This window comes from Malania oleifera, chromosome 11 (genome assembly GCF_029873635.1).
Source record: "Malania oleifera isolate guangnan ecotype guangnan chromosome 11, ASM2987363v1, whole genome shotgun sequence".
Taxonomy (NCBI): domain Eukaryota; kingdom Viridiplantae; phylum Streptophyta; class Magnoliopsida; order Santalales; family Ximeniaceae; genus Malania; species Malania oleifera.
In genome coordinates this window covers 44,475,374-44,491,730 of record NC_080427.1, presented here as the reverse complement: position 1 = coordinate 44,491,730, position 16,357 = coordinate 44,475,374, and the positions used below count along the sequence as shown (strand labels likewise).

The following is a 16,357-nucleotide window of genomic DNA, read 5'->3' as shown; positions in this document are numbered from 1 at the left end:
AGTCTTCAAACAAAGTCTTCCATCAAAAGTAGATGGTCTTCAAGAAATCCCACGTGTAGCTACAAAACAGATTTTATGATAGTGGACATATGGAGGTCGTTCACGTGTCACCGTGTCAGCAAAGGAGTAGACATCGGGAGGTCGTCCACGTGTCACCATATCGGCAAAGGAAATAGGTAAGGCATGTTGATCCCCATCATCTCTCCCGAGCCCAAAAGAATTCTTCTCCGAAGAATGAGAAGTGAAGTACTGGGAATACAACTCCGGGTTGAGATGAAGGAGGTCCTCTCTAAGAATCCAACTCCTCTCAGAAAGTGGTTTGCCTCTTCACTTGACCAAGAACTTTTGGTATGATCCTGCTCGTGTGAATGTTGTCTTGTCATCCAATATCTCTTCAATCTCATCAAGGTTCTTTGGAATGGATAAAGGTGGAGGCAAAGGCAATTTTGGGTTTTCAGGTTCATGAGTGGGGAATGGAGTAGAATCACCTACAAGGTTAGCATTGAATGGCTCCACGAAAGATGATGCTTCAAGAAAAGGTGTTAGATCTTCAACATTAAGCACATTGCTTATGTCAAAATCAATAAGAATATCAAGCATGTAAGCATTAGAACTATTTTTCTTTAAAAATTTTAAAGGAACCAATTTTTTAGCATGCATCTTTCTTACTTTTCCTACAGGAATCCATTCGGGACGAATACGGACCATAACCATATCACCCTCTGAAAATTCTTGTAACCTGCAATGTATGTTAGCACTAGATTTATAATGCTCATTATTCAAGTTAATTTTCATTCTTATTTCAGAGTGTAGATCATGTATGTGCTTTGCAAAAGCATCATCTTGTTCGCTCACTCTAGCCTGTGGAGGTAATGGGATAAGATCTATGGGCTTCTTAGATTGGTAACCAGTGACAACCTAAAAAGGACTCAATCATGTGGTTCTATTCACTGAACTATTCAATGTAAATTCAGCCATAGGAAGACACAAATCCCACGAATCTATGTTTTCACCCACTAGACATCTCAATAGGTCACCTAAGCTCCTATCAGTTTGCCCATCAATTTGGGGGTGGTAAACACTAGAAAACTGGAGTTTGGTGCCTAATAATGCCCATAAGGCTTTCCAGAAGTAGCTTACGAGCTTCACAACCCTATCGGGAACAATGGTCTTGGGAAACCTATTCTTCACGGTAATCTTGTTAATTGCTCTATTATCGATCCACATCCTCCAAGTGTCATCTTTATTGGGAGTGAGGAGAGCAGGGCAGACACATGGACTTATGCTCTCCTAAATAAAGTCATGTTCCCTTAGTTCATTCACTTGTTTCATCAACTCCTTATATTCTTTCGGGTTCACTCTATGATGTGGTAAATTAGGTAAAGATGAACTAGGAACAAAGTTAATAACATGTTGAATGTCTCTCATGGAAGGTAACTCACTAGGTGGCTCAGAAATGACATCCTCGAACTTGGAAAGTATAGGTGATACTTCTAATGGTATTTCATGCTCAGGAAGGGGTGTTTCAGTTTCCCTAGTAACAACCATAGACACTACCTGTGTATCTCGACTTTCCTTCTCAAACTGATTTTTACTTATGATATTCAATGATTCTCCATTAGTTTTTGTCTTTTCCTTCTTCTTTTTCTCTCATTTTGGCTCTAGTGCACTCAAAATGATTCTTTTGTCATTACACCTAAATGAATAAGTGTCGGCACGTCTATTATATAAGACATCCAAATCATACAACCAAGGTTTTCTTAACAAAATATGGGCAACGTCCATGGGAAGGACATCGCACCAAATCTCGTCCTCATAATCACCAATCTTAATGGGGACTAGGCATCTATGGCTCACGGGCATGGTAGTGGCATCAACCCAAGCTACCTTATATGATTGTAGGTGTGGCTCAACTTTCAAACCCAACTTTTCAGCTGCAGATTTAGACACGACATTCATACAACTATCACCATCTATGATCATCTTGCAACTTTCACTCCCACATTTAATGTAAGTATGGAAAATAGAAGTGCGGCGCCAATCCTCATGATCATTGGGAATGATCATAGTTCGTCTCAGCAAACTCAACTTGACGCTCTCATTTAAATCACTTGACAACTCATCTATTGAAGTATCTCTCTCAACATCAATCCTACGACCTAGATAAGGATTTCAGACTTGAGTATACATCCTAGGGGTTGAGGCTTATTCGGCCAATACTAGGGCAGCCCTTTGGAATGGTATTTGGTCACACAAAGTAGGGTCAAATGTGAACCTAACTTAACTAACGTTCCAAATACCCAAAGTTCAAAATCTGCACAAGTTGTACAAGACCAAACCGTCGACTGTTTTATTGAAACTGTCGACGGTTTTAGACAGTACTGAAATCCTGCTAGCTACTAATGGATGTTGGGACTTAGAGGGTTTGCCTAATTCGACCTAAGCTCTGATACCAAGATGATGTAGGACGGGATTGATCGACCTATGTCCACGGTTCAACCCTCACACAAGCATATACACTCAAAACATTTTGACTTAAGAATTTAATTAACCAACATAAACACCATAAATCATGCTTCATTTCACATGTTGTTGGATTTTTGAAAAGGTGTATGATGCCATTCAAAAATAATCCCAAGTGTATACTGATCAAGGAGTCTAGTTTTATGCAGAAGATGTTACTTTCAAAATCAAGATTTCAAGTTCTAAACTACCAAACTAGCATTCATACAACTGATTTTAGCTAACAAGTACCAATGTTGCAATCTATGGATTCAAATGGGTTATTCAAGTATGGAATTTTATGCTACTAGCAATGGCTCACAAAATACAGCAAGGATTCAAGCAAGGGCTGAATTTATCAAAAGATTTTGTTGGATGACTTGATGTTGTTCAAGTCCTTCATATAAGCTTTGAGTAACCAAGATGAACGCAGCAATGCAATGAAGGGAAGGTGGCCGTGTGGGTGTATGAAGGTGCTGGCCATGTGGGTGGTAGATGGGAGGCCTTGAAGGTGAGAAATGGAAGATATGGTGATGGAGTCATTGGATAGATAGTGGTCTCTCACCACCTGATCTCCGAAGAGAACAAAATAGCCTCACACTACACAATTGGAAGATTGGACAAAGCTTTCAAGCTTTAACAAAGGAAATTCCTTTCAATATATTCAAACTCAGCTGAACTTTTAGTTCTTACAATGAACGGATATATATAGCTAGCAGGGGGGGACAATACATTAACTAGATTAGCTAGCATGGGGGACAATACATTAACTTCTTACAAGCATGGCGGATAAAGGTAATAAATACACCAACTTACTAGACACATTTAATACACTCACAACTTACTAAATACACAAATTACTAAACATGCACATGCAAGCAAGCTTAATTGTCTTGCAATATTACAAATTAAAATATGAAACATAAGTCAAAGGGAGGCCCAATCCGTGTGGGGCCCATTGGAGGCATGTGGGGCCCACATGGGTCTTGAGGTGAAGCTTGCTTCAATACTTCACATGAGTCTTTAAGCACCTAACAATCTTGAAATAAAATGTCCAAGCAAATACAAATCCAAGCAATATAATAATAAAGTCTTCAAACTAAGTCTTCCATCAAAAGTAGATGGTCTTCAAGAAATCTCACGTGTACCTACAAAACAGATTTTATTATAGTGGACATGGAGGTCATCCATGTGTCACCATGTCAGCAAAGGAGTGGACATCGGGAGGTCGTCCATGTGTCACCATATCAGCAAAGGAAATGGGTAAGGCATGTTGACCCCCATCAAAAGGACTATCTGCCCATTTGCTGACTTAAGAAGCAAAGGGGACATGATGATATTTTGCCAACTACAAGACTCGCACTCAAGACTAGACACATAACTCAAGGTAGGGACTAGCTGTTTTAATTTGTCCAAGGACGGATAACAAAGGCGACAATTGATTTGAAGCGGTATAGTAGCGGCTGTGCAGACAATGGGAGAAAAGAACGACCCAAAGTAATGGAGTCCACGAGTCTCACATTTGGGAGGAAATCAAAGCAAAATGGCTGCTTAAAAGTGTCTCGTGCGCCACGCATGGGGTACCCACTGCCTGCTTTTGGCCGGTGTGTGGAGGCTCCTTTGGCTGCAAAATTTTGAGGGCTGGCAGATCAGCAGGATCTGTGGCTTGCTATGTGGCTAGTTTTGCAAAAATATGAGGTATTTCTTTAGGTGTTGAAGAGGACAACAGCATCCAGGATGATTCCAGTGACTGCAGCTTTTCCTGGCAACTGCTGAACCTGCTCCTGGACTTTGGTGAGGCTGATGACCCTTCTACAGCAGCAGGTTGCGTGGTATTATGATGTTCAGGGTTTGATTTAGCGGCAGTCATGCAATTAGGGTTAAGGTCAGAGTTTCCAAATAAGCCAAAAAAGCTTATTATTCCAAATTCTCCAAGCAAAATGGCAAAGCTAAAAAAATAACAAAATGTTTCTGTGAAATATCAAAACGTAAAGAATACACATCTGGAAATAGGTCTCCTACTCTACAGCAGATTGTCGGTGTTAACTCTATTTAAGAACAGCCAACCAAATAAAAGCCTTGATTTTAGAGGGAACTTTGGCCTTCCAAATATTTTCATGGAGCGGAAAGGGCATATTAGCACTAGTCAAATGATTTAAAAAAAAAAAAAAGGATTTACAGGAATAATTTTGCCAAAGAATCTAACGACTATAAACAACTATCCCGCCAAGTGGAAGGAAGACAAGTCTCCAACAACAATAACAAATAAGAGAGCTCCTCCATCTCCCTATTATTTAAATTTTAGAGTTCTTCAGAAATGAACTCCCAAGACGGCATATGACCATCAGATATCAACAAGGAAGTAACAAAATTATAATGCCCCGAGAACTAACAATAAAGATGAGGAAATGAGATGAACAATGCAATATTACCCACCCAAATATATTCACAAAAACGAAGTCGAGAACCATAGGTCATCTTGTCTAGATTGATTCAATTTAAAGAAGAAAAAAAAATTATTTCCATCTACCCAATTCAATGTTTCATCTGCACATGAATTTTTTTTAATAGATGAAAAGAACAATATTATAAATCTGAAAATTGGAGTACACGATTAGAGGACAAAGAAGTCCTCCCCAACAAGCTAGAAAAGCTGAAGAAAGACTATAAGCAGCAAGGAAAATACCTAAATGGGAAAAAAAATACAAAAAAAAACACATTATAAAATTCATTACAAGAGAAACCCAAAAAATCCCTAGTGAGGTTGGACAGCGGAAGACCCCAAAGAAACCCAATAAGTGCACCCACAAGGTTCATCTGCTCAATATTTGCAAGAAAGTAGATGGCCTTTATGCACTTCTACTGATTAGAGTGCCTTTCCCAAAGCATAATGCGTAATTTTGTGATAAAATGTACACATAATGAGACTTATGCACATCTGTTTCTTTGTTGCCTTTTCAAGTTGGCTAATTGGAATAAGTTATTTGGCATATTTGGTGAAAATTGGGTCTATCCATACACTTTGAAAGCCTTTTATATCATTACTTATAAGGGTTTTGAGAAAGGAAAAGATAGGAAAGCTCTATGGCTTTGCACTGTTATGGTTATTGTGCTAGAATATTCAAAGCTGTGGCTACTACTAATAATTTGCTTTGGACTAGAGTGGTATATCTTGCATCGCTGTAGGTGTCGGTAAATGGTTTTTTTTCACCATGTTTCTCAGGAAGACTTGCAGCAGGATTGGTTGGCCCTGTTACATTGAGTTGGTTCTCGGTTTAGGTTGAGCTCTTTGTAACTAGTTTCTATTGATGTAAAGCGAGGATTTTTTATTCTCCCTGTCTCTTCTTTTTTCTTTTCCTATCTCTTTCTAATTTTTCTGATGCACATTCTTTTCTCTTTTAATACAATTTTTTTATTATAAAAAAAAAATGTGCGCATAATGGCCATCTGTTCTAAAGCATCAAGGAAAGAATACTAAAGATCTAACAAGTGATCAGCCCAAAGCCTCAAATGTGTTTGTCTTATCTCTACCAAATGCATCTCTGCACAATTAATAAGCAATATACAATTCAAATCTAGAAGCTGTAGAAAAAGACAAGTACATCCTATTACAAATGCAAGGTGCTGAACAAATTAAATTCCTAAATTCTTTAAACATATATATGTTAGTGCATCGTTTGTGTAGATGTGCCTTGTGTATCCATGTGTTAAGTAAAACAAGAGAAGAAGATGGAAGGATTGAAGAATGAATAAATGATGTGTTCACATTAAAAAATCCATAATGAGCTTGTTCTTTCAACATTTTTCAAGTGAATCAAGGTGGATTTTGTTATAAGGGTTTGAACATGTGCTAGAAATGTGGAATTATATATGGTATTAGATAAAGGAGGTTTCCATTCATAAACTTAGATATTTACATGCTACAGCTTAATGACTAATACTTCTACAATCAAATTTATGATTAATTTAATGATGACTTTGTAACCTCAAACAATTAGTGTCAACAGAAATCTCAATGGATGTTTTCTTAGTTAAAGCACCATTTGTAACATGCCCCTTTAAACTTCCTCTCCTTCTCCATCAACTAAGTTCCCACTCCAGCCGTCATTGGCCTTCCTTCTACAACTTCAAGTTCCAACTATCTCAATAATAACTTCTTTTTCTGTAAACTAGTAGATATGCTTGTGTTTTTCCCAATAATATCTTTAGTAGTATTTCTCAGCAGACAGAAACATAGAGACAAAACATATATCTTATAAACCAGATCTCAATAATATGCCAGAAGATAAGAATTGAGGCCTGTGACCAATAGACTGCATTGATTCAAGCCTATCAGCAAAAGAGATCAAGTCTTGCAAACATTTGAGATCATAAGAAAATTTGGAGACAGGTAGAATGGGGAGACAAAGGAGAGATACAGCAGTCTACACCTTGGAGCCAAATGAGCATATGTTAGAATTCAATTTCAAACATGCCTCTATGATGCAATAAGTCGATGGCCTAATTTTGTGGTCATACATATGCACATTGCAGGCATTTCTACTGACATTAAAATATGAAAGCCTCAAACAAACAGCACAGCGAAACAAATCAGCTCATGAGTTTCAACATCTCTTTTCTGCTAAAGCTTTTTCCTTCACCTCTTGAAACTCCTTCCCACATCATTTGGAAGGCAAAAGATCCTTCCAAGATTCAGACTTCCATCAAGATTATGACTCTTAATATGATTAATAAGAAATATTTTTAACAGATTGGAAGAAGTGAAGAACCTACAAGGCTGTCAGTCCTATTATATGCCTGATGTACCACAAGACTAATGAAATAAATGCATACCTCTTCCTTCATTGTTGGTGACAAACATCTACAGAGTGCTCTCTTTTCTTGTTTTGTTGAAGCTTGGGTGCCGCCTCGAGTTGTGGGCAATTTTTTTCTAGAGAGATATTGGGGCTTTGGCAAAAGCAGGAAAGGAAAAGCAGGAGCGACAGTTTTTGCTATTTTTTAGACCCGTTGGATCAAGAGAAACACACGAAACTTCAAGGATAGCACAATTTCTCCTAGTCAGTTATGGGATAGAGTAGTGTTCACGGCCTCTTTCCCAGCCCATTCTTTCGGGGTTTTATGGGGTTTGTCACAGTCCAAACACCAGGGAATTGGAGGCCAGCTTTATTGTAATTTTTGGCCTTTTGTTCTTTGGAGAACATATTGTTCTACTTTCATTGTACCTTGTTTGTTCTCTGCTATTTTATTTTTTTTACCTTTGGCATATCATATTGAAATTGACAAACAAGGATATCCACAAAAAAATAGAATGAAAATAATAAACACGGAGTCAACAATCAGTGATTGAAAAGAAAAAAAAAATACAATTAAGATTAAGTGGGGGAAGATAAAATCATGGCTACAAACTACTAACCTTGGCCCTCTTCCTCTTAAATTGAACTTTATCCTTTTCACCCATCCTCTTTCTTGTAGTATTTGTCTTTCTTACAGCATCTATCTCAGACATTGGATCTCCTAGACCTTCATCTGCATCAGAAGAATCCATTGATTCTTGAGATACCTGCCTGTTCTTTGTCCTCCTCTTTAACATATCATATTCCAACTCTGTCATATGCAAGCGACCCTCTTCAGAAGATGCAACAAACTGGCGCTGAAATGCAGATGGTTGCTCAAGAAGTAGTGCCTTACGCAAACCAAACATCACAGGAACACCAGGTACCTGCACTCAATTATAAAATTAACATATCTTCATAGGAAAAATTGTACATACATTGTATATCTGCAAGCTTGTACACATTAGAAGCAATATGAGAAAATTGATGTAATTTTTTTCAAGTCAAAATTGAAACAATTTCTTTTTTGTCAGGAGCAAGTAATCAAAACTTATCCCCGTTCCCAAACCATTTTCAACAATTTGAAATTTTCATAAAACATTCCAGGTTATACCTTACGCTTTCTAATAATTCCAAACTGTAAACACATCCAACAAATAACAGTTTTCTGAAATTGAGTTTTTTTTTTCTGTCACAGCCCACGTCAATGTAATGGAAGAATTGGCTCCATAAGACATAAGGAATTCAAAGGTGAATCAAACTAGCACTTTTGGGGAAAGGGGTCATGGTGCTGCAAATGGCTGAGAGCCAACCAACCCAGCCCACCACGTTGCAAAATCCCAACCAAAGGTAACACAAAAGCCCATTTCGGCAGTTTAATTGGATTGGACCTCCCTCAAGGGTGGGATTTTTTGGAAGAGGGTTTGTCACCACCAGTGTTCCACATTGATGGTGTAGGTAAAAGATATTGAGCTCATAGATGAGATCCAAGGATCTCAAAAATAATTCAAGCTAGTTAATTTGATCATAACATATGCACACATGCACCTATTACAGCTTAAACCACCTAGAGAACCAAGTTGTACTAAGAAGATTCTGATACCAGAAATTGCATCATTGACACATAAAAAAAAACTGTGTATTTATCATAGTGTCTTGTTTTTCAGATCAATAAAGTAACTTATGTTCAAGCTTGAAATATTTTCAACAATATAAAGGACTCTCACTAACAAAATTATAGCTAAAAAGTGATGCACATTTCGAGTTAATTTTATTAGAGGTATACCATCTACAAATGAAGGAGAAACTGCATTAAGTGAGCCTTTAAGATAGTACAATCAGGCAAAACGAATTAACTACCAAAGATGTAATGAAAAACACTAAAAGCAACAATTTGAATCCAATGAGAAAGGAAACAAACTAACCTCCTGAAGCTTCTTCCGCAGTTCAGCATCCATGGTTGCAACAAAGAAGTGCTCAGGATTCTTTTCTCCAATAATTTCCATGATGCAAGCCACAGCACTTTTCCTCCTCTCATGATCACATCTGCTCAAGAAGATTCCACATGGAGAAATGGAATAAGGTTTTCAAAAATCCCAACATTTAGATCCAAGGAAATTCTTTAAACCAAACAAATTAACTTTAGGAGTTTTTCTATTCATCACAAGAAAAAATATGTGACAGCCCACCATTTGTTGGAATTAGTTTACTTTTCCCCTCAATAAATTCTAACAAATTATAAGATGCCACATCATTTGTGATTTTTCTTGTGATGCTTTTCTTGTACAAATGAAGTTTTCCTAACTTGTCCTTTACAACTAACTAGGCTAGTATCTACAAGTGGAAGTTTGATAAAATTAAGGGTCCAGTGCTGGTCATTGAACTGAATTCTGAGCTTGTCAAATCATCTTTGAACAAATAAGAGGGTTTTTAAGGGATCAGACTACTAATTTCAAGGGTATTAAGAGGTGCAATCAAACATCAAGTACCTAGGGAAAATAAGAGCGGCTTGTATATGATTTTTATTGACCTAGATAAAGCATATGATAGAGTACCTAGGGAAGTTCTTTAGCGTGTCTTAGAAAAGAAAGGGGTTTGTAGTGGATATACTGAGGTCGTTAAGGATATATACGATAGCATAACAACTAGCGTTAGGATTATAGGAGGAGAATCTAAAAATTTTTTAATCACAATATGTGTACATCAAGGTTTTACTTTAAATCTTTATCTTTTTACTTTAGTGATTGATGAACTTACTAGAAATATTGGAGAAGAGATCCCTTGGTGTATGTTGTTCACAAATGATATTGCATTGATTGATGTTAGTAGCTGAGTGAAATCTAAGTTAGAACTTTGGAGAACCGCATTAAAGTCCAAAGGTTTTAGGATAAGTAGGAATAAGACAGAATATATGAAATGTAATTTCAGTAACGTAAAGAAGAGTAGCAAGGTTAAGATAAAACTTGAAAATCAAAAAATTATTAGCACTAATAGATTTTGATATCTTGGATCTATTATACAAGCAGAAGGAGAAACTGAATAAGAATACATAGAATTAAATTTGGTTGGATAAAATGGAGGAGTGCATCAAGTGTATTATGTGATCGTAGAATACCCTTAAAATTAAAAGGAAAATTTTATAAGACGACTATAAGGCTAGATATGCTTAATGATTCAAAATGTTGAGCAACTGAGAAATAACATGTATGCCAAAATGAGAATGTTAAGGTGGATAAATGCTATAATATTAAAAGATAAATTAAGGAATGAGCGTATACACAATAATTAAGGCATAGCACAGGTCAAAGACAAGATAAGGGAAGGGCGGCTTAGATGATTTGAACATTTGAACACATGCCTAGTAGAGCACCTGTGAGGAGGAGTGGATTAGTTATTGTTTCTAGTATGAAAAGGGGTAAGGTTAGGCCTAAAATAACTTAGAATGAGGTGGTGGGAAAAAGTACAAGAAAATGCTATTGATAGGGTGAATTGTAGAAAAAAAATCCATTCACCCAACCCCACCTAATGGAACTTAAGGCTGCTTCTTCTTCTTCTTCTTCTTCTTCTTGTAATCAAACACCCAAACTAGATTGGTTCAAAATTAAGAGACCAACATATTAAGAGGCAATCAAGTGCACACAAACACCTCGCTAAATTTATTACAATCAAACTATTTTGTTCCCTTCTAATAGGCAAGTAGGTGAAAAGACGGCATGTTCAAATCCATGCTTTACTTGATGCCACACACTACCACAAAAACACACAACAGCAGAAAGAGAGAGAGAGAGAGAGAGAGAGAGAGAGATGACCTCGCAGTTGTGAGGTTATGGGCTAACTTAAGAGACTCTGAATGGGAATCACCGAGGCTTTTTAGCTCCGTGAGAACACATCTACAATCCAAAACATTGTCAAAAATGAAAAAATAGTGTTGGAACATACCAAATATTGGGTCGCATGAACCCATAATACATATGCCGAAATAAATACAAAAGCATCTTTTGGCTTCGATATAAACAGAAAGAAGAATCGCGTACCTGGTAGTGAAGAGCTTTGTTTTGGCACCGAGGAGACTAGAGACTGCATCATTAGGGGGCGTAATGCGAATATGATTGGCAACGAGATGGTGCAAAAAAGTTCCATCGCACAGCACCTTAAAGGGCTCTCGGAAACCAAAGCATGTTGTGTAGAACTTCACAGTCTTGCGATGGCGCTTCTGCCTTTTAAATCTCATCTACGCATTCAGTGGGGGGAAAAACGCGGATTGGTGAAACAAATTGCGGAAAAGCATAAAACGTGAAATTTTTTCAAAGCACTAATTTATTTTGTCCCAAAGATTGCAAGCAAGCCTTGAATGTGCTGGACCTAACACACTGCCCAAAACTAATTGTTCCAGAAATCATCATCATCAGAAGAAAAAAGAGAACAAGAAGAAGCAGAAAGAAGAAGAACAAGAAGAAGATAATTACCAGAAACTAGAAGCAGAGACACTCAGAATCAGAGGCGAGACAACCAGAATGACGGAAAAGGTAAAGTTGGAAACCTCACTGGAAACGGAGCGGACCTAGGGGTGGCAAAATGGGCGGGCGGACGGGCGGGCAGGGTCCGGACGGGTCACCAGTGGGCGGGTCATAAACGAGCCGATGTTAAACTCCCTAAACGGGCGGATAACGGTCACCATTTAAAAAATATAATTTATTTATTCTAAAATTTTTTAAAAATTCCATTTAAAATGACAATTAAAAAAAAATTACTGCAATAGCTGATTGAATAAGATGGACGCTGTTCTAATACTACATAAAATAAAAGTAACAAAAGATTGAAATGTCCCCTTTTAGGCTTTAATTAATGTGGTCTATTTCTTGAATAATGTATCAAGTCATAAACTTAGAGTTGTAGTCTTTATTTTATTTTATCATATTTTTCTTCACCAACATACAGTAAGTCAAAGAAATGATTAATGAAGTGAGATTAGATTTTTATTTTCATAAATAAAAAATAACTTTGAATTTATAATTTGCAAACATTTATATTGCCTTAGAGGAGCAGTATTGACTATTTGTTGCCATCAATTCATCGTGCAATCAATCGTTTTGTAGATGACGAGTGTAATGTATCACTCTGAGAACCCAAAAAATAAAAAAATGGTAACTCACCTCCACGGCTCCACCTCTGTCCTCTGCAATATAAGGGTAGATTTGTGTCGGTGGATCGTGAGGGAGCTTGATCCAAGACCGTGAGGAAGCTCAAGGAGCACTGGCACCGCGGCACGTAGCAACGCACCAGAGGAGTCTGAGGAAAGGAGAGGATTGAGACTTGAGAGAGTGAGAGCTGAGAGCCTGAGGCTGAGAGGAGAGCCGCGGCGCAGCCGCACGGGTTAGTGTCTTACGGACTTGGGGTTTTTTTTTCGGTGGCCCGAGAGTGAAGCTGGAAGAGGGAAGAGTGAAGACTGATCAACTGAACGAAAAAAAAAATATATATATATATATATATATATATATAAAGGATCCAAATTAACGGGTCATCCACGGGTTACCCACCCGACCCAGTTGAACCCGTTTATAAACAAGTCAACCTGTGACCCGCCCAATTATTAAACGGGTTAACTTCTTTAAACCCGAACCCGTTTTAAACGGATGGGTCCGGATAACCCAACGGGTAATGACCCGTTTTGTCAGGCCTAAGCGGACCAGCAGCTACTGCTACGCTCCCATGTGCCTCTCCGGTTTTAGGATGGTTTATGAGCTAATTTTATTTTTCCATCTTCATTTTTACAAGGCCTCCTTGTTTTCCAAAATAAACTTTTAATTAATAATTTAAAACTAGTCAATTAAGACTAATATTATGTCTACTAGTAAAAGTACCCACGGTTGGTTTGAAGGCTCGTAGATGAACTCGCAAAGGCTCCTAGATGAACTCGCAAAGGCTCCTGCTGGTTTGAAATGTGGAAGACGAAGTTGCGAAGGGTCGTGTGACTCATGCTGGTTTGAAATCTTGAAGACGAACTCACGGCGTTGGTTCGACGACTCGAAGATGAGCTCGCAAAGGCTTCTGGCTGGTTCAAAGGCTCGGAGACAAATTCACGCTGCTGGTTCAAAGGCTCGCGAAGGCTCCTACTGGTTCAAATGTGCAAGACGAAGTCACGAAGAGTCGTGGGGTTTCGAAGGGTCAAAGAGGGCTAGGGCTCCTATTTGTTCGAGTTGAATAAGGGCTACGACTCTAACTCTAGCTATTTCTTTCATTTAACAAGCTCAAATTTTTCAAGGCGCGCCTCATCTGGTCTTAGTGCACCTTATATTATTTTATATTAATACATTATTATATTATTTAATTAATAATAATTAGTTAATTAACTTTTTTTTTTTTTTGAATCACTACATTAGTTATTTACTTCATATCCAATATTATTTTTTGTGAATATTCATGTGAACATAAATTTTCATTGAAATTAAGCAAAAATATCATACAAATTTAAAGGAAAATCTACAATTTTATAAGTAAAAAATAATAAATCCATTTAAAAAAATATTTTAACTAGTTTCAATTTTCATGTACAATAAGACAATTCGTGTTAAATGAATTTGAAATATAATAATAAGAAAAATAATTGTAATATTTTATTTTTATTATAATATTTTAGTTTTTAATATTTTATGCTTTTGTAATTTTAATAATATTTTTTTAGTAGTTACTTGATTCAAGAAGAAAATGTGCACTTGTTCAATTGAATTTTTAATTTATTTTAGTTTAAAAAAATATTAACCATGCAAATTGGCATTTCTTGTTCTTTAACTTTTATTTATGATTTTTATTTTTCTTTTTCACGATTTTTGTGATACCAAATGGCCGCTAAATTTTAAAAAATAAAAAAAAATAAAATAAGTTTTTTGCTATAATTCCCCCCCCCCCCCCCTTCTCTGTTTCCTCACCCAAAATTCAATCTCTTGGGAGAAAATGGTACAATCCCCACTTAGAAATGCATGGAATTAATCAAATTACATAAAAAGATATGAAGGGGAAAGATTAATAATAGATTTAACAAGAAATAACTATGTGGTTGCTCTCTCTATAGCCTAAACATCCTCCCAAAATCTAATCTTCCTACTCGTGCGCGTCTAAACACCAATGATGCTATCCTATGATTGACAGATTATAAGCTTCGCATGAAAGAATTATTCTTTTTAAATCTTTTTGAGTGTTAGCGTAGAATGAAATACTCAGGGGCGACGTAGAAAATTCCAAGCCAAGGTGTTAAGGTCGGCAACTTCCATAATAATGCTGGCATTGGATCTAAAACAATGCTCCTTTTCTAACATACAACTACCTTTTTGTTCTGTTTTCACAAGCCAAATGTAATTAAACTAATAAAAGCAAATTAGTGTTCTAAAACTGCTATCTTCACTAGTTGTATATAATGGAAATGGAGGCTAAGACACCCATCCACATGATAAGGGGAGAATGTAGAAGTGTAAAACCAGAAAAAAGAAATACTTGAACTTGAGCTCTAAGATTCACTCACACACACATATTGACACATTAAGTTTTTAGTTGATGCATACATGGTAGATTGAACAGTTAACAGATGCATAAACAATGCTTGAACTTGAACTCCAATATTCGTACGTTCGTTCGTTCACTCACACAGATTTTGTGCATGCTGCTTCAAAACGCCAACCATACTCACAAGAGGTACTGTACTCTTCACCCAAAAATAAACGCACACTCTCTTTCTGGGACTTTTGTTTTCTTTTTTAGTTTTTCCATCTTCTTTCTCTGCAGTAGCTTTCGTTTGTTTTGATTGAGAATTAGTTGCTTCAGAAAAATTCTTAGAGGAAACAAAGACTTAGAATTGGTATTCTTTAACATGGGAAATTGAGAAAAATCATAGAACACAAAACAGGAAAAGAAATGGGCATAGTTGATCCATAGGAGAATGACGAAGGGAATTAACCACTGTAGAAAAACTTAAGCCACCAGACAGAACAATTACTGCAGAAAAATTAAAGGTATGGTGTTGGTGCCTCTTGTTTCCGTAAACTACAATTGAGTAAATCAGAAATTTTCTAGTTGTGCAGTTCTGATCAGTTGCTATGGTAAAAAATGAACATCAGATGTTAAACCATCTTTGCTATGGTTGTTTTGATTGGCATTAATTTTAGCTTTCAACCTCTTGGTGTGCCCCTGTGATGGATAGAAGAATGAAAATAAACGAACAAGCAAGAAAAACTATCTTGATCAACTGTGTTGCTGTATATTCATGTTTCTGGTCTGGTGATTCGAGTAAATTAACTTATGACCCTGATGTAAAGCTAGAGACAAGCAAAGTACAAAAGGACAGTCAGACCAATTTTGTCTTTAAAGTAGGAAAAGAAGATAATAGATGCCGTACAATATTCTGAGAATCCTAGAAGCAAGTCTTATTGATAATAAAAGCACTGTCTTGAACTTGTTCTAAAAGCATCAAGAGCATGAAGGATGCAACCAAGCCACTTTCAAAAGTAATTCAAGACACTAAAAAATTGCTGCTGATGACAAGACTGCTAGTTTGAACTTACCTCCGAAGCCAGAGACACAGGGTGAAGAGAAAAAACCAGTCACATCAAGTAGGCATCCAAGAACCAGGTTACTCTCCAATGGAAAGTAATTTAAAAAGCACTAAAGAGTCACAAAACAAGAAGATGATGATGATCTAGGGTTCTGGCAAAGAAGAAGAAGATAATTGGGGGAAAACAGTATCAGAAAAAAGAGAGAAATCGGAAAAGAAGGAGAAGGAGAAGGAGAAGGAGAAGGCAGCAATGGTGTGCACAGCTGGGCTGGGTCAAGCAAGATGACAAAGATGACAAGAGGGGGGAGAGAGTCAGGTATTCCACAAATATTCCAAGGGATTTCAAGAAATTATCTTGGATTAGGCGGTCTTAGCTTTTAGAAGCTCAATCAAAACATAATAAGAATGGAAACAAAATGCTGTAATGAGTATTGCATTCGTTCCTGCATACAAAAACATTCCCTTAATTGCAAAGTGTAGA

General features: G+C 37.0%; 1 protein-coding gene across 2 annotated transcripts in view; it reads right to left on the bottom strand.

The window, feature by feature from the left end:
- Positions 1-11,925, bottom strand: part of LOC131168227 (uncharacterized) — a 39,006-nt gene extending 27,081 nt beyond the window's left edge. The window contains exons 1-5 of one of the 2 annotated variants that reach the window (XM_058127524.1): positions 11,801-11,925; positions 11,369-11,565; positions 11,144-11,224; positions 9,260-9,380; positions 7,916-8,221 (exon numbers count right to left, since the gene is read on the bottom strand). In XM_058127524.1, coding sequence (XP_057983507.1) covers positions 7,916-8,221; positions 9,260-9,380; positions 11,144-11,224; positions 11,369-11,565 — 705 coding nt within the window. In that variant the 5' untranslated portion in view covers positions 11,801-11,925. The remainder of the gene's footprint in view (positions 1-7,915; positions 8,222-9,259; positions 9,381-11,143; positions 11,225-11,368; positions 11,566-11,800) is intronic. The other variant, XM_058127523.1, reaches the window with a different exon arrangement.
- Between the last annotated feature and the right edge of the window lie 4,432 nt (positions 11,926-16,357).